A 21,633-nucleotide genomic window follows, 5' to 3' on the forward strand; every position below is an offset into this window, starting at 1 on the left:
CAAGCTAACAAGAAAGTGATTTTTCCTACTATCAAGGGCCATAATTCAGGAAGTTACAGTCCGATATGCACGAATATCGAAAGGAACCGAGATCTTTGGGTTATAAACTTACATTTCAAGTTTCAAAAAAATCGGATAAAAATTGTGACCTCTATAGGGTCCACAACCTTGATATACCCTATTTTTACGCTATTTGAGAACGAACGGTGGCCATTTTGTCTGTCAATTTTGGGCCGATTTTCACGAAATTCGAACTCAACCTTCCTTTTTGTGTAACGGTGATATAATAATATGGTTTTTGAAATCGGATAAAAATTATGACCTCTATAGGGTCCACAAGCTAAAAACGTGATTTTTCGTACAATCAGGGGCCATAATGAGGAAGTTACAGTCCGATATGCGCGAATATCGAAAGGAACCGAGATCTTTGGGTTATAAACTTACATTTCAATTTTCAACTAAATCGGACAAAAATTGTGACCTCTATAGAGTCCACAACCTTGATATACCATATTTTTACGCTATTTGAGAATGAACGGCGGCCATTTTGTCTGTCAATTTTGGGCCGATTTTCACGAAATTCGAACTCAACCTCCCTTAGGGTGTAACGGTGATATAATAATACGTTTTTTTAAATCGGATAAAAATTATGACCTCTATAGGGTCCACAAGCTAAAAACGTGATTTTTCGTACAATCAGGGGCCATAATTCAGGAAGTTACAGTCCGATATGCGCGAATATCGAAAGGAACCGAGATCTTTGGGTTATAAACTTACATGTCAATTTTCAACAAAATCGGATAAAAATTGTGACCTCTATAGGGTCCACAACCTTGATATACCCTATTTTTACGCTATTTGAGAACGAACGGCGGCCATTTTGTCTGTCAATTTTGGGCCGATTTTCACGAAATTCGAACTCAACCTTCCTTAGGGTGTGACGGTGATATAATAATACGGTTTTTTAAATCGGATAAAAATTATGACCTCTATAGGGTCCACAAGCTAAAAACGTGATTTTTCGTACAATCAGGGGCCATAATTCAGAAAGTTACAGTCCGATATACGCGAATATCGAAAGGAACCGAGATCTTTGGGTTATAAACTTACATTTCAATTTTCAACTAAATCGGACAAAATCTCCCTTAGGGTGTAACGGTGATATAATAATACGGTTTTTTAAATCGGATAAAAATTATGACCTCTATAGGGTCCACAAGCTAAAAACGTGATTTTTCGTACAATCAGGGGCCATAATTCAGGAAGTTACAGTCCGATATGCGCGAATATCGAAAGGAACCGAGATCTTTGGGTTATAAACTTACATTTCAATTTTCAACAAAATCGGATAAAAATTGTGACCTCTATAGGGTCCACAACCTTGATATACCATATTTTTACGCTATTTGAGAACGAACGGCGGCCATTTTGTCTGTCAATTTTGGGCCGATTTTCACGAAATTCGAACTCAACCTTCCTTAGGGTGTGACGGTGATATAATAATACGTTTTTTTAAATCGGATAAAAATTTTGACCTCTATAGGGTCCACAAGCTAAAAACGTGATTTTTCGTACAATCAGGGGCCATAATTCAGAAAGTTACAGTCCGATATGCGTGAATATCGAAAGGAACCGAGATCTTTGGGTTATAAACTTACATTTCAATTTTCAACTAAATCGGACAAAAATTGTGACCTCTATAGAGTCCCCAACCTTGATATACCATATTTTTACGCTATTTGAGAACGAACGGCGGCCATTTTGTCTGTCAATTTTGGGCCGATTTTCACGAAATTCGAACTCAACCTCCCTTAGGGTGTAACGGTGATATAATAATACGGATTTTTAAATCGGATAAAAATTATGACCTCTATAGGGTCCACAAGCTAAAAACGTGATTTTTCGTACAATCAGGGGCCATAATTCAGGAAGTTACAGTCCAATATGCGCGAATATCGAAAGGAACCGAGATCTTTGGGTTATAAACTTACATTTCAATTTTCAACAAAATCGGATAAAAATTGTGACCTCTATAGGGTCCACAACCTTGATATACCATATTTTTACGCTATTTGAGAACGAACGGCGGCCATTTTGTCTGTCAATTTTGGGCCGATTTTCACGAAATTCGAACTCAACCTTCCTTAGGGTGTAACGGTGACATAATAATACGTTTTTTTAAATCGGATAAAAATTATGTCCAATATAGGGTCCACAAGCTAAAAACGTGATTTTTCGTACAATCAGGGGCCATAATTCAGGAAGTTACAGTCCGATATGCGCGAATATCGAAACGAACCGAGATCTTTGGGTTATAAACTTACATTTCAAGTTTCAAAAAAATCGGATAAAAATTGTGACCTCTATAGGGTCCACAACCTTGATATACCCTATTTTTACGCTATTTGAGAACGAACGGTGGCCATTTTGTCTGTCAATTTTGGGCCGATTTTCACGAAATTCGAACTCAACCTTCCTTTGGGTGTAACGGTGATATAATAATACGTTTTTTTAAATTGGATAAAAATTATGACCTCTATAGGGTCCACAAGCTAAAAACGTGATTTTTCGTACAATCAGGGGCCATAATTCAGGAAGTTACAGTCCGATATGCGCGAATATCAAAAGGAACCGAGATCTTTGGGTTATAAACTTACATTTTAATTTTCAACTAAATCGGACAAAAATTGTGACCTCTATAGGGTCCACAACCTTGATATACAATATTTTTACGCTATTTGAGAACGAACGGCGGCCATTTTGTCTGTCAATTTTGAGCCGATTTTCACGAAATTCGAACTCAACCTTCCTTAGGATGTAACGGTGATATAATAATACGGTTTTTTAAATCGGATAAAAATTATGACCTCTATAGGGTCCACAAGCTAAAAACGTGATTTTTCGTACAATCAGGGGCCATAATTCAGGAAGTTACAGTCCAATATGCGCGAATATCGAAAGGAACTGAGATCTTTGGGTTATAAACTTACATTTCAAGTTTCAAAAAAATTGGATAAAAATTGTGACCTCTATACGGTCCACAAGCTAAAAACGTGATTTTTCGTACAATCAGGGGCCATAATCCATGAAGTTTCGATCCGATACATGCCAATATCGAAAGCAGCCGAGATCTTTTGGGGATAAACCTACATATCAAGTTTCGTCAAAATCAGATAAGAATTGTGACCTGTAGAGAGTCCACAAACAATTGTGGATGGACGGACGTCCGGACAGACAGGGGCGACGGCATAATACGTCCACATGAAAATGTGGGCGTATAAAAATAGCATGTGCGATGATGTAGGAAAGGTATTTTACAAGATTACAATTATCTAAAACAAGACCAAACAGAAATTTATCCCAGTTCACTAGGTTTTGTGTATTTGTTCCTTATACTATTACTATTGGATGTGTTTTCTAGCTAATGATACTATTTCACACTCCACATTGAAAAATATTTATTTATTGTTTTAACTACATGTATTTATCTTTTTTAATTAACATGGCGTTTCTTGTTATTTCTAATACAGTTCATGCACGAAAATGCGTGTTCTGTTTTGACAATCACTGGGTTAGTATGTTGTGGTGTTCATTTATATGAACGCCTACTTTTCCTCAAATGATCACCTGTGCACGTGCTAAAACAACCCATTACAGGTTGATCACCCGAGTCAGAACAAAGGGTCCAGTGTGTAAAACTGATTATCTATACTTAGTCTAAATCTAAATAGAATATGTTCACAATTAAACTCAGTCAAGGTTTTGAAGTACCTGGTAGTGAAACTATACACTAAGTTTCATCACTCTCCATCAGTTCGAATCAAAGTTATCTTATCCCAAAGCATAGACAAATGAAATTGCTTAGCTCTGCTTAGATTGAACTCGGGGTCAAGACATTCACCTAACGAACATCTACATGAAGTTTAAACACTCTACCTCAATTAAAAGCAGAGTTGTTATCCTCCAAAGTCTTGACCAATCAAATTAGTTATCGTTACTTAGCCTAAGCAGAAAATTCTCATCATTGAACTGAGTCAAGGTATTGATATAATGAGTTCCATCGTTCTCACCCAATTAGAACCAAGGTTATCATGTTCCAAAGTCTCAATCAATCAAATTGCTTATTTCCGCTTAGTGGAAAATGCGCATGATCAAAGTCTAGGAATGCATTCACCTAATAGACACCTACACCAAGTTTGAACATTCTACCTCAATTAGAAGGCAGTTATTGTGTTCCAAAGTCTCGACCAATCAAATTGAAGTCTCTAGTTTGCCTAAACAGAAAATGCTCAGCATCAAACTTTGTTAAGGTATTGATGTAATGAAACTATACACAAAGTTTCACCACTATCACTCAACTAGAATCAAAGTTGTCAAGCTCCAAAGTCTCGACCAATCAAATTGCATATTGCTCTGCTTACCCAAAAATGCTAATTATCGAACTTAGACAAGGTATTGATGGGATGAAACTATACACCAAGTTTAATCAATCTCACTTTATTAGAACCAGAGTTATCGTGTCCCAAAGCATCAACCAATCAAATTGCTTATCTCTGCTTCGGGTAAGCAGAAAATGTTCATCTTTGAACTCCATCAAGGCATTCACCTAATGAATACCTATACAGAGTTTGGACATTCTACCTCAATTAGAAGGAGAGTTATTGTGTTCCAAAGCCTCAACCAATCAGATTGCTTATCGCTCTGCTTACTCTGACCAGAAAATGCTCACTATCAAAATTAGTCAAGGTATTGATGTAATGAAACTATACACCAAGTTTCATCACTCTCACTTATTAATTAAACTAAAGTTATAAACACCTACACCAAGTTTGAACATTCTAGCTCAATTAGAAGGTGAGCTATATTGTGTCTCAAAAAATGTGACAGAGGGCCAGACAGACGGACGGACGGACGGACCCATTTTAATAGTCCCCTGCTTTCTTCGAAAGCCGGGGGACAAAAAAAAAATAATGGTATGTTTATAAAATAAGAAATGTGTTCAATATCCTATTAAAGAAAAGAAATAATGTATTCTTAACCTGTGTTGGTATTGAGATTAGATGCCGTAATGTTCCATCTTTAGAATAGAAGTGAAGTTCATTACGACACTGTAAATTAGGAAGTCTAATGAAGCCACCAACAACTAAGTACTCTCCACAATTAGACCAATCTATTTTCAGACCTAAATAAAGAAAAGTTAAGTATAATAGCACAGACAGACACTATTGGAAAACTATTCAACAATTCAAGTATTGTCACAATTTCCTTCCATAGAAAAGAAAGGATTGAAATATATAGTAAAATAATTGGAATTACAATTTTAAGTTAGAGCATACCACCTTGCAAAAGTAATTGCTGGAATGAAGTACTGTGTCTAGCGATTCTTCTAGTGAAGTTAGTTGATCGACCAATTAAGTTTGAGAACTGTCCCGCCCTTTAGGACTGCAGGCTGCCATTTTAAAATTTCAGGAAAAATCCACATTTTTGGAAAACCCAAATTTTTAAAAAATAGATTTCTCTGTATTTAGATGACGAATGTATTTTATTAGGCACCAGTATGATTGTAACTACCTGTAAATATTATTCTCGAACTTCTCCCGACATTTTGAAAAGGGGTTGTCATTTTGGAACATTCATGCTATTTCGCCCGTATATTTTGGACATGTCCTACACAATTTTCCAAACGTCCGACCAGGAATATGCCCAATATACCAAATTTCATCACTCTCACTTAATTAGAACTAAAGTTTTCGTGTCCCAAAGCATCAACCAATCAAATTGCTTATCTCTGCTTACCCTAAGCAGAAAATTCTCATCTTTGAACTCCATCAAGGCATTCACCTGACACCAAGTTTCATCACATCACTCTCACTTAATTAGAACTAAAGTTATCATGTCCCAAAGCATCAACCAATCAAATTGCTTATGTCTGCTTACCCTAAGCAGAAAATGCCCATTTCGATCTCCATCAAGGCACTGACCTAATAAACACCTACACCAAGTTTCAACATTCTAGCTCAATTAGAAGGAGAGTTATTGTGTTCCAAAGTCTTGGCCAATCAAATTGCTTATCGCTCTGCTTACCCTGGGCAGAAAATGCTCATTATCGAACTTAGTCAAGGTATTGATGTAATGAAACTATAAACCAAGTTTCATCACTCTCACTTAATTAGAACTAAAGTTATCATGTCCCAAAGCATCAACCAATCAAATTGCTTATCTCTGCTTACCCTAAGCAGAAAATGCTCATCTTCGAACTCCATCAAGGCATTGACCTAATAAATACCTACACCAAGTTTGAACATTCTAGCCCAATTAGGTTATTGTGTCCCAAAAAGTGTGACGGACAGACAGACAGACTACAGATGGACAAACCAATTTTAATAGTCCCCTGCCTTTTGACTTTGTGTTCTTTGTTGGAAATCTGGAAACGGGGCAATTATTAAGCTATAGAACCTAAGGTCACTTTGACGAAATTGTATGAATGTTCCAAAATGACAACCCCTTCTCTAAATGTCAGAAGTTCGTGAAAAAATTTACAGGTACTTACTATCATACTGATGCCTAATATAATAAAGTACATTCGGTCATCTAAATACAGAGAAATCTATTTTTCAAAAATTTAAGTACTGGTATTTCCAAAAATGTGGATTTTTCCTGAAATTACAAAATGGCGCTCGCATAAAAAACGAAGCGGGAAAATTCTCAAACTATGGTCGATCACCTAACTAAAGGAATCAGCAGGCACATAGTGCTGCATTCCAGCAACTACATTTGCAAAAGTGGTACGCCCTAATAAGAATCTTCTGTTTTCAAACTCAGTTTCTACCTATTGTTGATTCTGGAACATTTTTCGATATATTTGGTGATCGTTCACACACCAAATATATTCTATGTACCTATGTTGGCTATAGCAAGCGATTTGCTTTGCCTTGTAATAATAATAATAATAAACTCTTTGTTGGTAAAAAAAAATAATTGACAACTGACATCCAAACATTTCAATAGGAAGAAAGCGTTGATTTACAACATATTTAACAATTATTAATTAAAAAAAAGACAAAATAAAGCTATAAGAAAATATCGTCGGTTAGGGTGGCATAATGCATGATGGACCGTGCATATTACAGTTACCTTATCCACATATAGAAGAAATGGACACAATCAATAGAAAACTTTATTAGAGATGCATTATGTAAGATTTAGATGAAGAGCTGGCCGTTCTGCTATATAGATAATTCAAAATGAACATATTGAAAATTGCATTCAAATTACTTTATTCTGAGTGAAGTTATGACTGCAGTTTGAAGTTTTGACAGTTGATAATAGGCTTGTCATGTGAATAAATGTCTAAATAATAATTTATATAACATTTGAAGCCAAAAAATAGCTTGCCAGGCAACAAAACATATGCCCACAGTAGTGCTACCATACGTCCCGGTTTTACCGGGACAGTCCCAGTTTATGGGGTCCTTTTTGTCGTCCCATCCCGAGGCTTCTCACGTGCCTAAATGTCCCGGTTTTCAAATCAGGTGTTTTCCAATTGAAAATAATAACACATAACTAGTGATTATAATGTATAAAAACAGCGTTTGCTACAAGCACTCTTACTTCAGCACGACAGCACACCACTTCTGATCTAAATATAGTTCAGTGCACAATACATTCGGCATTCCTCGGGTTTCGTAGAAAAAACCGAGGTGTGCCGAAAGTGCATAATACAGCCCTAAAACTGGTATTACAATGCGATTGGCTTTATAGAAATTGACGTATGATCTTGGGTATAATTTTGCGAAATATAACAGTTCACAAAAATAAATTTATGTGAAATGCATGCGCCATACAAAATGAAAACGTATGACTAAAATAGGAGCCCCTTTAATAACCAATTGTTATCTTGTAGACAATAATATGATTTTTATTGTATTTCATCTATAATTCCTCTTATTACTTAGCGATTAAAAGTGATCAAGGGCCATAACTCTGGCAGTAATTATCGGAAATCGCTGAAAATCGATAGGCTTCTTCGTCTCAAGACTTTAAACACTGTGTATAAATTTAAAGTCAATCAGATATTAACTTTAGCCTCTAGAGCGTCCACAAGCAATTATGGACCGACGGACCGATGGACCGATGGACGGACGGACGGGGGCGACGACAATATACGACCACATTTCAATGTGGGCGTATAAAAAACAGGTATGGATATCATGGCAAAATTACGGACGGGCTCCTACAAATATTACTAACATGTGACAATCGAAATAATGCCCATCAATAACCCATTCAACAACATATATTTTTAGTGTAACCACCGTCACAAAACGGCTGAAAACGCATCTCCCTGCTTCTAGAAATGAAAAAATTTGTGGGGGGGGGGCATGCCCCCAAACCCTCCTAGTAAGTTCGCGCCTCCGGCGCTCAATGTTTCGCACCCAGCGAGTGCTCTGTGCCGAATTTAGCTTTAGTCTGCTTTAGTCTTCAATGATTAATCTGGTAACTCTAGCGCCCCACAGAAGCTAAATTGTCCGACCCGTCAACAAGGGTTGTCGCATATTTATTCTTTTGTAGGTAATTAGGGGCATTTAATAGACAATTTCATACAGATGACGACATTATAAATTTCGTCGTTTGAGGGTTCACAAGGTTCTAAAAACTAAAACAAGGAATGTAACTCTGGTAGTAATGTACAGAAATTGTTGAAATTCAACAGGCTTTTTCGTTTTACTAATTCAAATAATGCATATAAATGTCATACAGATCGGATAATAACTATTGTTGTTAGAGCATTCACAAGGTACAATAAAGTGAAACAAGGGCCATATAACTCACGGTGTAATTAACGGAAATTGCTGAAATTCCATAGGCTTCTTCATTTCACTAATTTAAATGATGCATATGAATTTCAAACAGAGCATTCACAAGATTCAACAAAGTGAAACAAGGGCCATAACTCTAGATTTAATTAACAAAAATTGCTGAAATTCAATAGGCTGCTTTGTTTTACTAATTCAAATGATGCATATAACGGTGGTGCACAATACCCATCGCCCGACGCCCGGGACAGGTTAATTTTTTTGTTGGACAGCTGAAATTTCGCATTCTGTCCGCCTGCTAGTGGTTCAAAAGTGAAATTGTGCACCCCTGATATAAATTTCATACAGATCGGTTGATAACTTTTGTCGTTAGAGCGTTCACAAGGTGCAACAAAGTGGAACAAGGGCCATAACTCCAGAAGAAATTAATGGAAGTTATTGAAGTTAAATAGGCTTCTTCATCTCACTAATGCAAACAACATATATCAATTTCAAAACAATCAGATGATAAATGTAGTCTGTAGAGTGTTCACAAGAAATTGTGGACGAGGGACGGACGGGGGCGACGGCATGTGGGCGTATAATAAAAACCTGCAATGGGCAGATTTAACTCTCAAATAATGCTTCTTTAAGGTGGTATTATCATGAGATACTACTGTACTAAAAGAGCAAATGAAGACTAATATCATACAAGACATGAAAATGTTATTAACTAACCTGTTAGCATTGTATGAACAATATTAGGACAGAGATCATCATAGTTAGACAAGAGATAAATAGCACCATACTTGAAACATATAGCTAACGTATGACTCTTAGGAGTGACTGGACTAGAGTTTCCTTCTAAAACATAAGAATAGCAAAAATTCAATTAAAGGGTGTAATAGCTGTAGGGTGCCCCAAATATTTTGACAATTATACCACAATATTTATATATATAACAATCTTTAATTTAGTTATTCACATTTATCGTCACGAAATAAACGGTCAATCTGTCATGTTGTATTTAACAAGTCATAACCATTTAAACATCAATAAAAAAATAGACTGAAGAGGTAAATGACAAGAGGATATTACATCTGGGCTTTTTTGAGTGCAAAATACATTTAGTTTACGTGCCCTTGCTTTGAAATTAGTTCCGCTGATTGACTGGCCAGGATAATGAAGAATGTTTTCTACGAAGCATGACAGAAAGCTAGAACAAGAATTCAAATTTAGAAACATGCACATTAAGCAACTTTAAGAACCTTGTAAAAGTAAAATGAAAAACTATCATGTTCTTCCCTAACCCGAGTGTTTCAGAGATATCATTTGTACAAAAAGATGCCACTCCTAACGGTATACTTCATTATAACGCAAATTAAAAACAAAACAAACATAATTTTCCAAAGCTGCTGTAACAGCCAAAGATAGGTTGCCAGGCAACGAAACATACGCCCACAGCAGCTAAATCGTCCGGGGAGTCATCAAGCGTTGTCACATATTTTTACTTTTTTCGGTTATGAAACATTTATAATCCACTAAAATCTGATTAAGAGTAACAACTCATCAAGTAATTATCAGAAAACCATTAGAATTTGTTTGGTTTTTATAAAGTTTTGCCCCATGCTAACGTTATATGAAACTTTTAATATCATGGATTTAGCTGTTCAAGTCATAAAAATTCACTGAAAATCAATATACTTGTTCGTCATAAGATCGTAAACTCTGTATCAATCTGAAGTCAATCAGATGATAACTTTAGCCTGTAGAGCATCACAAGATTTTTCAAAGTGATCAAGGGCCATAACTTTGGAAGTAATTACCGGAAATCATTGAAAATCAATAGGATTCTTCTTCTCATGACTTTAAACACTGTGTATAAATTTAAAGTCAATTGAATATTAACTTTGGCCTCTAGAGCGTCCACAAGATTTTTTGAAGTGATTAATGGCCATAACTCTGGCAGTAATTATCGAAAATCACTGAAAATGAATAGACTTCTTCGTCTCATGACCTTAAACACTGTGTATAAATTTAAAGTCAATCGGATATTAACTTTAGCCTCTAGAGTGCTCACAAGATTTTTCAAAGTGATCAAGGGACATAACTCTGGCAGTAGTTATTGTAAAGCAATGAAAATCAATAGGTTTCTTCGTCTCATGACCTTAAACACTGTGTATAAATTTAAAGTCAATCGGATATTAACTTTGGCCTCTAGAGCGTCCACAAGATTTTCTGAACTGATCAAGGGCCATAACTCTGGCAGTAATTATCATGACCTTAAACACTGTGTATAAATTTAAAGTCAATCAGGTATTAACTTTAGCCTCTAGAGTGCTTACAAGATTTTTTAAAGTGATCAAGGGCCATAACTCTGGCAGTTATTATCGGAAATCACTGAAAATCAATAGACTTCTTCTTCTCATGACCTTAAACACTGTGTATAAATTAAAAGTCAATCAGATAATAACTTAGGCTTCTAGGTCGCCCACAAGATTTTTTGATGTGATCAAGGGCCATAACTCTGGCAGTAATTATCGAAAATTGCTGAAAATGAATAGACTTCTTCGTCTCATGACCTTAAACACTGTACATAAACTTAAAATCAATCGGATATTAACTTTAGCCTCTAGAGCGTCAACAAGCAATTGTGACCGCCGGATGGACAGACAGCCGGCCTCTGGCCGGCCGGATGGTCAGCGACGACAATATACGACCACATTTCAATGTGGGCGTATAAAAAATTGGTTCGGATGACACCGGATCAAAACAACTAAAGTATCATTGGGCTATTATATGACAATCTTCCTGTCTGCTTTCTGAAAGCAGGTTCAGCACTGCTTGCAGGTCTAGTTATATTTCTTTTCAGTTTACCCTGATCAGTCACCATGCATTTCACAATAAAACTAAGGTGTCGAACCTCAATCACCTTCATTGTACATTTGGAAGACAGAACCATCACCATCATATCTTTGTTACATGTGACAAAGATAGGTTGCCAGGCAACGAATTATACGCCTACAGTAGCTAAGTCATCCGAGCAGTCAACAAGAGTTGTCACATATTTTTTTCTATTGTTGGTAATGAAACATCTATAATACACTAAAATCTGATTTCGAGTAACAACTCATCAAGTAAATATCATAAAACCATTAGAATTTGTTGGGCTTTTATAAAGTTCTGCCCCATGCTAACGTTTAGTATACAAAACTTTTAATATCATGGATTTAGCTGTTCAAGTCATAAAAATTCATTGAAAATCAATATACTTGTTCATTTCAAGATCTTAAACTCTGTTAGAATAAACTCTTAAATCATTAGAATTCGTTCGGCTTTTAGTTCTGCCCCATGCTAACTTTTAGTATACGAAACATTTAATATCCTGAATTTAGCTGTTCAAGTTATCAAAATTCATTGAAAATCAATATACTTGTTCGTCTCAAGACCTTAAACTCTGTTTATCAATGTAAAGTCAACCGGATGATATCTTTGGTCTCTAGAGCATCCACAAGATTTTTCAAAGTGATCAAGGGCCATAACTCTGGTAGTAATTATCGGAAATATTGAAAATCACTGGCTTTCTCGTCTCATGGCCTTAAACTTAAACACTGTGTATAAATTTAAAGTCAATTGGATATTAACTTTAGCCTGTAGAGCATCCACACGATATGTGACCCGCCATAGCATAATGAGTTGCAATGAGGAAATTTTGAAAATTTAGTTATTGTTACCTTCAATTTGATGTATAGTTTGTTTGAATCGGTCAAAAATTGACTGAGCTGTGTCCATTTGAAGCTACCCAACTCACAAATGCAAGTTTTGAGAAAAAAGTCAGTTAAAGATTTGGTATGTTCCAAAACAAAATTCCATAGCAACCAGGCCATTTATTTGCTGTTTTGTCATTAAATATATCTTTTCAGGAGTTTTCAGGGGTGCTGAAGACGAAAATCGTAGTAAAAATTTGATCCGACGATTTTGAGCCATTTATTTGCTATTTTGTCGTTTAAATATTTTTGTATATAGGATTTCAAGGGTGCTGAAGACGAAAATCATAGTAAATGCACTCTTTTCGTAACAAAACATCCAAAATACATGCGACATATTCACATGATAGTGTTATACTGAAGAACAATCTATACATTAGTAGTCTATGTTTTGTATATTATAACTTTGGTGAGCAGTTAATCTCATCAATTAATTAGCACCTTAGTGCCAGCTAGTGGTCAGGAGATTTAAGGTTGTTGATCAGGCCCATGGTGATAAGAGAACTTTAAACAATAATATCCAATATGTATTCCTTACTTTGCATGCCGTATGAAGAAGCGACAGTCAATGGAATTCAGCTATTAATAAAATTTTCCTAGAAAAGAAAATTATTGGCCATTTTGTTTATTTCTATTTACGGCCTATAAAAACGAGATATCAAATAATCACCGCTTGGATTAATTATTCAGAGTAAATAATGAGTTGTAGACGGCTTTATCATTGATCCGTGACACTTGATTAGTATTACTCAATGACACACCCGCTTGTCGATTAATTTACATAATTCTGCAACATGGTTTTGACTAAAACTCAACGGCAATCTATATACGATCAGAATGAATTTTTTTTATTCTGCCACTTATCAGAGTGAACCACATGTAGGTACCCCAAAACATTATCGCCAAAACCAAATATCTATCGTCTACTCGAGCCAGACACGTAGCCATAATGCTTTGCACGCGGTGTCTGGGCCAATCAGCAAATGAGCAGTTTTAAAACCCGATTGTATCCGTTTACCAGCGGCTGCCAGGCAGGATACGCCCACATTTTGTAAGAGATGGATAGAGAACAAGCTAAAAACAAACAGGATTTTTTGTACAATCAGGGGCAATAATCCGGAAAGTTATGGTCTGAAATTTGCAAATATCAAAAGGGGCTGAGATCTTTGGGATATAAAGATATGTTTTAAGTTTCATCAAAATCGGATAAAAATTGTGAACTCTAGAGGGTCCACAACCTTCATATTGCATACTTTTACACATGTTTTTTTTTTAAATCGGATAAAAATTATGACCTCTATAGGGTCCACAAGCTAAAAACACGATTTTTCGTACAATCAGGGGCCATAATTTAGGAAGTAACCATCCGATATGCTCAACTATCGAAAGGATCCAAGATCTTTGTGTTATAAACATGCATTTCAAGTTTCATCAAAATCAGATCAAAATTGTGACCTCGAGAGGGTCTACAACTTTGATATACCAGATGTTTAGACTAATTGTGTACAAGGGGCGGCCATTTTGTCCTGCAACTCAACCGTCCTTAGGGTGCAACGGTGATATATTCAAACGTTTTTTTAAATCTGATAAAAATTATGACCTCTGTAGGGTCCACAAGCTAAAAACGCGATTTTTCGTACAATCAGGGGCCATAATTCAGGAAGTTAAGGTCCGATATGCGCGAATATTTAAAGGAACTGAGATCTTTGGGTTATAAACTTACATTTCAAGTTTCAACAAAATCAGATAAAAATTGTGACCTCTATAGGGTCTACAAGCTAAAAACGTGATTTTTCGTACAATCAGGGGCCATAATCCATGAAGTTACTGTCAGATACATGCCAATATCGAATGGAACTGAGATCTTAGGGGGACAAACTTATATTTCAAGTTCCGTTGAAATCGGATAAAAATTGTGACCTGTACAATGTCCAGAAACAAATTGTGGACAGACAGACGGATGGACAAACAGGGGCGACGGCATAGAAAAATGAATTCATCGGCAATATTTTGGTCATATAATTAATTTCGCTGAGAATTTTAAGAAATAGGACAGATTTAAGAATACTGTATTCTTAGAAAACGTCCAAATAAAGGTTTTCTCAAATCTTTTATTGCTCTTTTGATCTTTTGTGTCGATAGACAGTAAATTTATAGACTCATTTTTGTGAAAATCTCAATTTCGATCAAAATCAATATTTTCACATATTTTGTGCCTAGTTCAAAATTAGATAACGCGCATTCCGACTCATTTTGACATACCGAGTCACATATTTCAAAGTGATCAAGGGTCATAACTCTAACCATAATTATCGGAAATCGTTGAAAATCAATAGGCTTCTTCGTCTCATGACCTTAAACACTGTTTATAAATTTAAAGTCAATCGGATCTTCACTTTAGCCTTTATTCACAATAGGATTGTTCTTTTTACTAACTTATATGGCACATATAAATTTCATACACATTGTCAGATAACTTTAGAGGTTAGAGCGTTAACAAAGTGAAACAAGGACCATAACTCTAGAAGTAATAAACGGAACTTGTAGGAATTCAATAGGATTCTTCTCTTTACTAATTTAAATGACGCAAGTAAATTTCATACAGATCGGCAGATAACTTTTGATGTTAGAGCATTCCCAAGGTGCAACAAAGTGAAACAAGGGTGATAACTCTAGACGTAATAAACAGAAATTGCTGAAATTCAATAGGATTCTTTGTTTCACTAATTTAAATAATGCATATAAATTTCACAAAGATCAGGTAATAACTTTTGGCGTCAGAGCGTTCACAAGGTTCAATAAAGTGAAACAAGGGCAATAACTCTAGACGTAATGAACAGAAATTTAAAACAATCAGATAATAACTTTTGGAGTTAGAGCGTTCACAAGAAATTGTAGATGACGGACAGATCAATATACGTCCACATTTACATGTGGCCGTATAAAAATGATAAATAATGAGTAAAATGTAATTATTTTCTTTTGATCACATGAAACGGATTCTTCATCCAGTTCCTAATAACAGTTTATTTCTTGTAGTTATTCTGATTTCTCATGCACACAAAGTGACTTGTATAGTGGCTTAATTTATGTATGTATTTGACTCGGTTTTTTGTTCTATCCAAACGAGGCCAACACTGGGAGCGAACTATTTGGATACAAACACATTTACTTTAACAGAATATGATGGTATGGTGTCTGCATAAATCATTCACTTATTTATTCAATTGCCATAACTCTTTTGATAAAATAAAATACATACAATTTATACAACCATAAATATAAAATATTGATCTTTACATTAACAAGAAAGCATCTGCATAACCTTGATGGATGGCACCTAATTGATTTGAATACTGAGCTCCACATGGCTCATGCTGCCATTCCACACAACATTAGTAGAGCAATAACCTCAATAATACAATTAAAGAATGGTCATTTAACTTAATACATCTTTATGAGGTAAGCTTGATTGATGGTGTTAATACCAGATCAATAACGGTAATTTCTCACTCACACCTTATACATCATCATTTGTCTAGTTATAAAGAAAAGGAAATATAAACTTGGGTTAGGGGTATTTTTTTTCTGAAAGTTATTCAATTGATAAACATCAAAAGAAACAGATCATCAGCAAAGATAAATAAATGTCAACACTAGAAATAATTCATAAAACAAAATCAAAACTATAATCAAATGTAGAACCTACCATCAGTCTTATTTTGTGTATCAACATTACACCCTGTTGTTTCTCCTTCTTCCATGTTAAATTTTTCACATGACCAAGCCATGGAAGTAATTTCCATACCATCATGTAAGGTTACCTGAGTTATCATGGCACCTGTAGAACTCATTACAATAATTTGCCCATCAGTTGTTCCAAACATAACCTAAAATACAAATATTCAGTTCTTATCTTGAACAGTTGGTGAATGTGTAGTACCTGTGACGAGTCAATTACAACAGCCGTACGCAAACAGAAGAGAGGGTTGACTAAATCTTGAACAGGACTCATTTGAATCTGGTTGTAATTAAATGTTATTAAAGGAGAGGGTTTATCTGTTACTATATTCTAACAAGCGTTTGCCATGCAAGATACACCAACATTTTCGTAAGGTGGACAGAGAACAAACTAACGACAGCATCGCTAACGCTTCAATATACGTCCACATTCCAGCTTTGATTGATATGGTACTTTTTAAAATGAAGAGAATGAAATACGAAATCGCTGTAATATGACAAGAGGCAAAGAAGGCTAGGCGTTAGGTTTGTTTTGCCAAATTTACAGACAAAATATTAACAAAAAAGTGGGTGTGACACTGCCCCAGGAGGTCGGGGCAAGCACCAAAATAAATAGTTGCTATCATTATAAGGAATAAATATGCAAAGTTCCAAGATGATCCATTCAGAACTGCAGCCTGTAGACGATAATTACAACCAGCGGCTGCCAGGCTGGATACGCCCACATTTTGCAAGAGATGGATAGAGAACAAGCTAAAAACAAACAGGATTTTTTGTACAATCAGGGGCAATAATCCAGAAAGTTATGGCCTGAAATGTGCACATATCAAAAGGGACAGAGATCTTTGGGATATAAAGATATGTTATAAGTTTCTTCAAAAATCGGATAAAAATTGTGATCTCAAGAGGGTCCACAACCTTCGTATTACACACTTCTAAACAATTTGCATACAAAGAGCGGCCATTTTGTCAGGCAGTTTCATTTCTATTTTCCCGAAATACGAATTCAACCTTCATTATGGTGCAATGGTGATGTATTTAAACGTTTTTTTAAAATCGGAAAATTGTGACCTCTAGAGAATCTGCAAGCTAAAAATGCATTTTTCGAACCATCAGGGGCCATAATCTAGGAAGTTAAGTTCTGGTAACCGCGATTATCAAAAGGAACCAAGATTTTAGTGTGTAATGGTGATATATTCACACGTTTTTTTTAAATCGGATAAAAATTGTGACCTCTACTGGGACCACATTTAAGCTAAAAACGTGAGTATTTGTTCAATCAAGGGCCATAATTCAGGAAGTTATGGTCCGATATGCGCGAATATCGAAAGGAACCAATATCTTTGGGTTATAAACATGTATTTCAAGATTCATCGAAATCGGATTAAAATTGTGACCTCCAGAGGGTCCACAACCCTGATACACAATATTTTGACACTATTTTGTCTGTCAGTTTCGGTCCGATTTTTACGAAATTCGAATTCAACCACCCTTAGTGTGTAACGGTGACATATTGTAACGTTTTTTTATATCTGATAAAAATTGTGACCTCTACGGAGTCCACAAGCTAAAAACGTAATTTTTCTGTCAATCAGGGGCCATAATTCAGGAAGTTACGAAATGCACGAATATCAAAAGGGACCGCGATCTGTGGGTTATAAACATACATTTTATGTTTAAACCAAATCGGATAAAAATTATGACCTCTACAGTGTTCACAAGCTAAAAACGTGATTTTTTGTACAATCAGAGGCCATAATCCATGAAGTTACAGTCCGATACATGCCAATATCGAAAGGAACCAACTTAGGGTGATAAACCTATATTTCAAGTTTCATTGAAATCTGATAAAAATTGTGACCTGTAGGAGTGACGGACAGGGGCGACGACAATATACGTCCACATAAAAATATGGGCGTATAAAAATTGGGTGTGGCTCTGCCCCTGGGGGTTGGATATGGAACAATATAAATAGGTACCACCCTGTTATTGAAATGACAGTATCAATAGTTGCCATCCTTAGGGTATAAGTATACCAAGTTCCAAGATAATCCACTCAGAATTGTGAGCTTCGGGTGCTAAAGGCAAAAATAGGGCATGGCTCTGCCCCTGGGTGTCGGGACATTCACCAAAATCAATAGTTGACGCCCTAGGCTATAAAGAATACATATGCAAAGTACCAAGTTGATCCATTCAGAATTGCAGCCTGTAAACGATAAACACAAAAATTGGGTGTGGCTCTGCCCTGGGGGTCGGGACATGCAGTTGCCGTTCTTAGGCTATAAGGAATACATATCCCAAGTTCAAAGACAATCCATTAAGAATCGTGGCCTGTAGGCAACACACAGAGACACAAAGAAAAAATGGGTGTGGCTCTGCCCCGGGGGGTTGGGCAATCACCAAAAAACAACAGGGGGCATCCTTAGGGTATAAGGAATAGGTATGCAAAGTTTCAAAAGCATCTGTTAGGAATTGCAGCCTGTAGGTGACACAAAAGACACAAAAAATAATAGCGATCAGCCTTAGGGTATAAGGAATAAGTATAAAAAAAGTTTTCAAGATGATCGATTAAGCATTGCGGGCTGTAAGTGACATACAGACACACAAAAAGGGCGTGGCTCTGCCCCTGGGGGTTGGGCATTCACGACAAATGTTCCTTAGGATAGAAGGAATAAGTATGCAAAGTTTCAAGGTGATACGTTAAGAGAGAGAGAGAGAGAGAGAGAAATGGGGTTTAACGTCCACTCGACACAAACTAGGTCATTTCGGGACTAACATATGGTTTAATTTTATTTCACTAATTCGCTTGCGCGTAGGGGTCTTTAGCAGTGGGAGGAAACCGGAGGACCCGGAGAAAACCCACAAGGTTGGACAGGCAACCCAACTCCTTGTCACGTATAACTGGGGATTCGAAACCACGCCAGTTGACTCAATGACAGGCCTTATGATACAGCACGCACATGCTAACTAATAGGCCATCCAACCCCCCCGATACGTTAAGAAATGCGGTCTGTAGACGACAAACAAATACAAGAAATGGGGGTGGCTCTGCCCCTGGGGATCGGGCATGCACCGAAAACAATAGGGATCATCCTTAGGGTATATGGAATAAGTATGTATAGTTTCAAGATGATCACTTAAGAATTGTGGCCTGTATGCGACACACAGACACACAAAAAGAAGATAGGTTGCCAGGCAACAAAACATACGCCCACAGCAGCTAAATCGTCTGAGAGGTCGACAAGGGTTGTCACATATTTATTCTTTTGTAGGTAAATAATTTTTGTCGTTTGAGGGTTCACAAGGTTCTAAAAACTAAAACATGGGCCGTAACTCTGGAAGTAATCTACAGAAATTGTTGAAATTCGACAGGTTTTTTCGTTTTACTAATTCAAATAATGGATATAAATTTCATACAGATTGGATGATAACTTTTGTCATCCGAACGTTCACAAGGTTCAACAAAGTAAAACAAGGGCCATAACTCTAGAAGTAATTGACGGAAATTGCTGCCATTCAATAGGCTTCTTCATTTCACTAATTTGAATGATGCATATGAATTTCATACAGATTGGGTGATAATTTTTGTCGTTATTCAACAAAGTGAAACATAGGCCATAACTCTAGATGTAATTAACGGAAATTTGCTGAAACTCAATAGGCTTGTTCATTTTACTAATTTAAATGATAGGCTACATATAAATTTCATACAGATTGGATCATAACTTTTGTCGTTAGAGCATTCTAGTGTTGAAACTACTATTCGGATATCCGTTAATGGATACAAAATAAGGATTATCCAAATCATTTTACTATCCATTTACTATTCGTTACAATATATTCTGACATTCCCGATGCTCTATATTTAGCCAATTTTACATCTGATTACTTTGAAATTTTCCCCAATGCTATTGATCACGTACGCAGCTTTGAGTATAAATATTAATATCACGCGTATTATTTAGCGATAGTAACTAATAAAAATATTAATGCAGTGCAACGAAAACAGTAGTCTAAATAAAAAAATATTCATTCATTCCTCGCGCTGGTTTACGCTAGATAAAAGCTACTTCTTGGGTTTACGGGATACAAGTTAACACTGTGTTTAGACTTCCCGCGATGTAATTTATTCATAACGACCTAGGTCACGTATATTCTCACTTACTGATTGGTTCAATACAAGGAGTATTAATAGAACCTAGGTTCAATAGCAGTAGATTATCAGAATGAGGCAAACGACCTTGGTGGAATAAATGTTAGATGTTTTTATTTTACTTTTTTTATTCGTGTTGATTGAGCAAAAATGTGATGGGTGATAGCAAATTGAGTCTTAAGTCGCACACGTCGATTTCTAATTATACGCTAATTTGTGTCTGAGGGCAAAAATTTTCGAAATTTGGTTTTGACCATTTTCGAGTACTTTATCATGTTATAATTCAGTCCGGCATACTTTACTAGCAAGAAAACATTGATAAAGGGTAGAAATGTGGCAATTAGTAAACAATACATTACTCAAGTAGGTCAACTTACTTGAAACAAAGCCATAAATTGACCAATTTCGCTGAAAAGGGTAGCCATTCCGCAAACGGGAAACTCCGCGTGTAACCTATACCAAAACAACCCGCGAAATCCCTGCTTTCTATTTATAGTACTCATTATAATATTCAACACCACTACTCAGCCAATAGCAGCGGTTAAAAATAATAAACAAACCCTCCTTGTTGCTATGTCGGGGCGGTCGTGACCCTGTGACGTCAATGTCGTGACCCGCTATTGCGACGTCTGATTGGTTGAACTTTGCCAATGTCGTCTGTAAACAAGCAAGATGAAGGCCGCCTTTAGTTTTCGTCAACAGACATAAAATTATACAATTATGAATGAAAACTGTAGTCAATTTTAAGAAAAATTGTGTTTTTTTAGTAAACAAACCTCCCTTGTTTCAATGGCGCTTTCGAAAGAGCAAACCGTGGCGAAATGTATGAACGGTTTGACAGCATGTAATTTGTCTGCATCGGCCAGTGTTCAACAGTGGAATGATCTCGTGCTAGATTATTTCTGTGACAACATCAACGTTGAACAAGAACATTCCTAATCAGACGAATCGGATGGCGAATTGGGGGGTACTTTAAATAATGACAGGCCTTGTTCTGAAAGTCACATCGGGTTTAGTGAGACCCAGTCTTGTGCCGATGAGGACACCTGCTGCCCTGACAGTGGCATGCCATTTGTTGTGGATGAGACTAGTGACATCCTGACTAACATTTTGAATGAAACACTGGATGATGATAAGTTTATTGAACTTGAGAAAATAAATTTTTTTTCGTGTATGC

General features: G+C 36.2%; 1 protein-coding gene across 1 annotated transcript in view; it reads right to left on the minus strand.

Moving 5' to 3' along the window:
- The window catches only part of LOC126811157 (tubby-related protein 4), a 321,131-nt gene that overhangs the window by 141,168 nt on the left and 158,330 nt on the right, over nt 1–21,633 (minus strand). The window contains exons 5-7 of the mRNA XM_050536678.2: nt 16,272–16,452; nt 9,534–9,659; nt 5,040–5,182 (exon numbers count right to left, since the gene is read on the minus strand). Of these exons, the coding sequence (XP_050392635.1) occupies nt 5,040–5,182; nt 9,534–9,659; nt 16,272–16,452 (450 nt within the window). The remainder of the gene's footprint in view (nt 1–5,039; nt 5,183–9,533; nt 9,660–16,271; nt 16,453–21,633) is intronic.

The sequence above is a fragment of the Patella vulgata genome, chromosome 2 (assembly GCF_932274485.2).
Source record: "Patella vulgata chromosome 2, xgPatVulg1.2, whole genome shotgun sequence".
Lineage (NCBI taxonomy): Eukaryota > Metazoa > Mollusca > Gastropoda > Patellidae > Patella > Patella vulgata.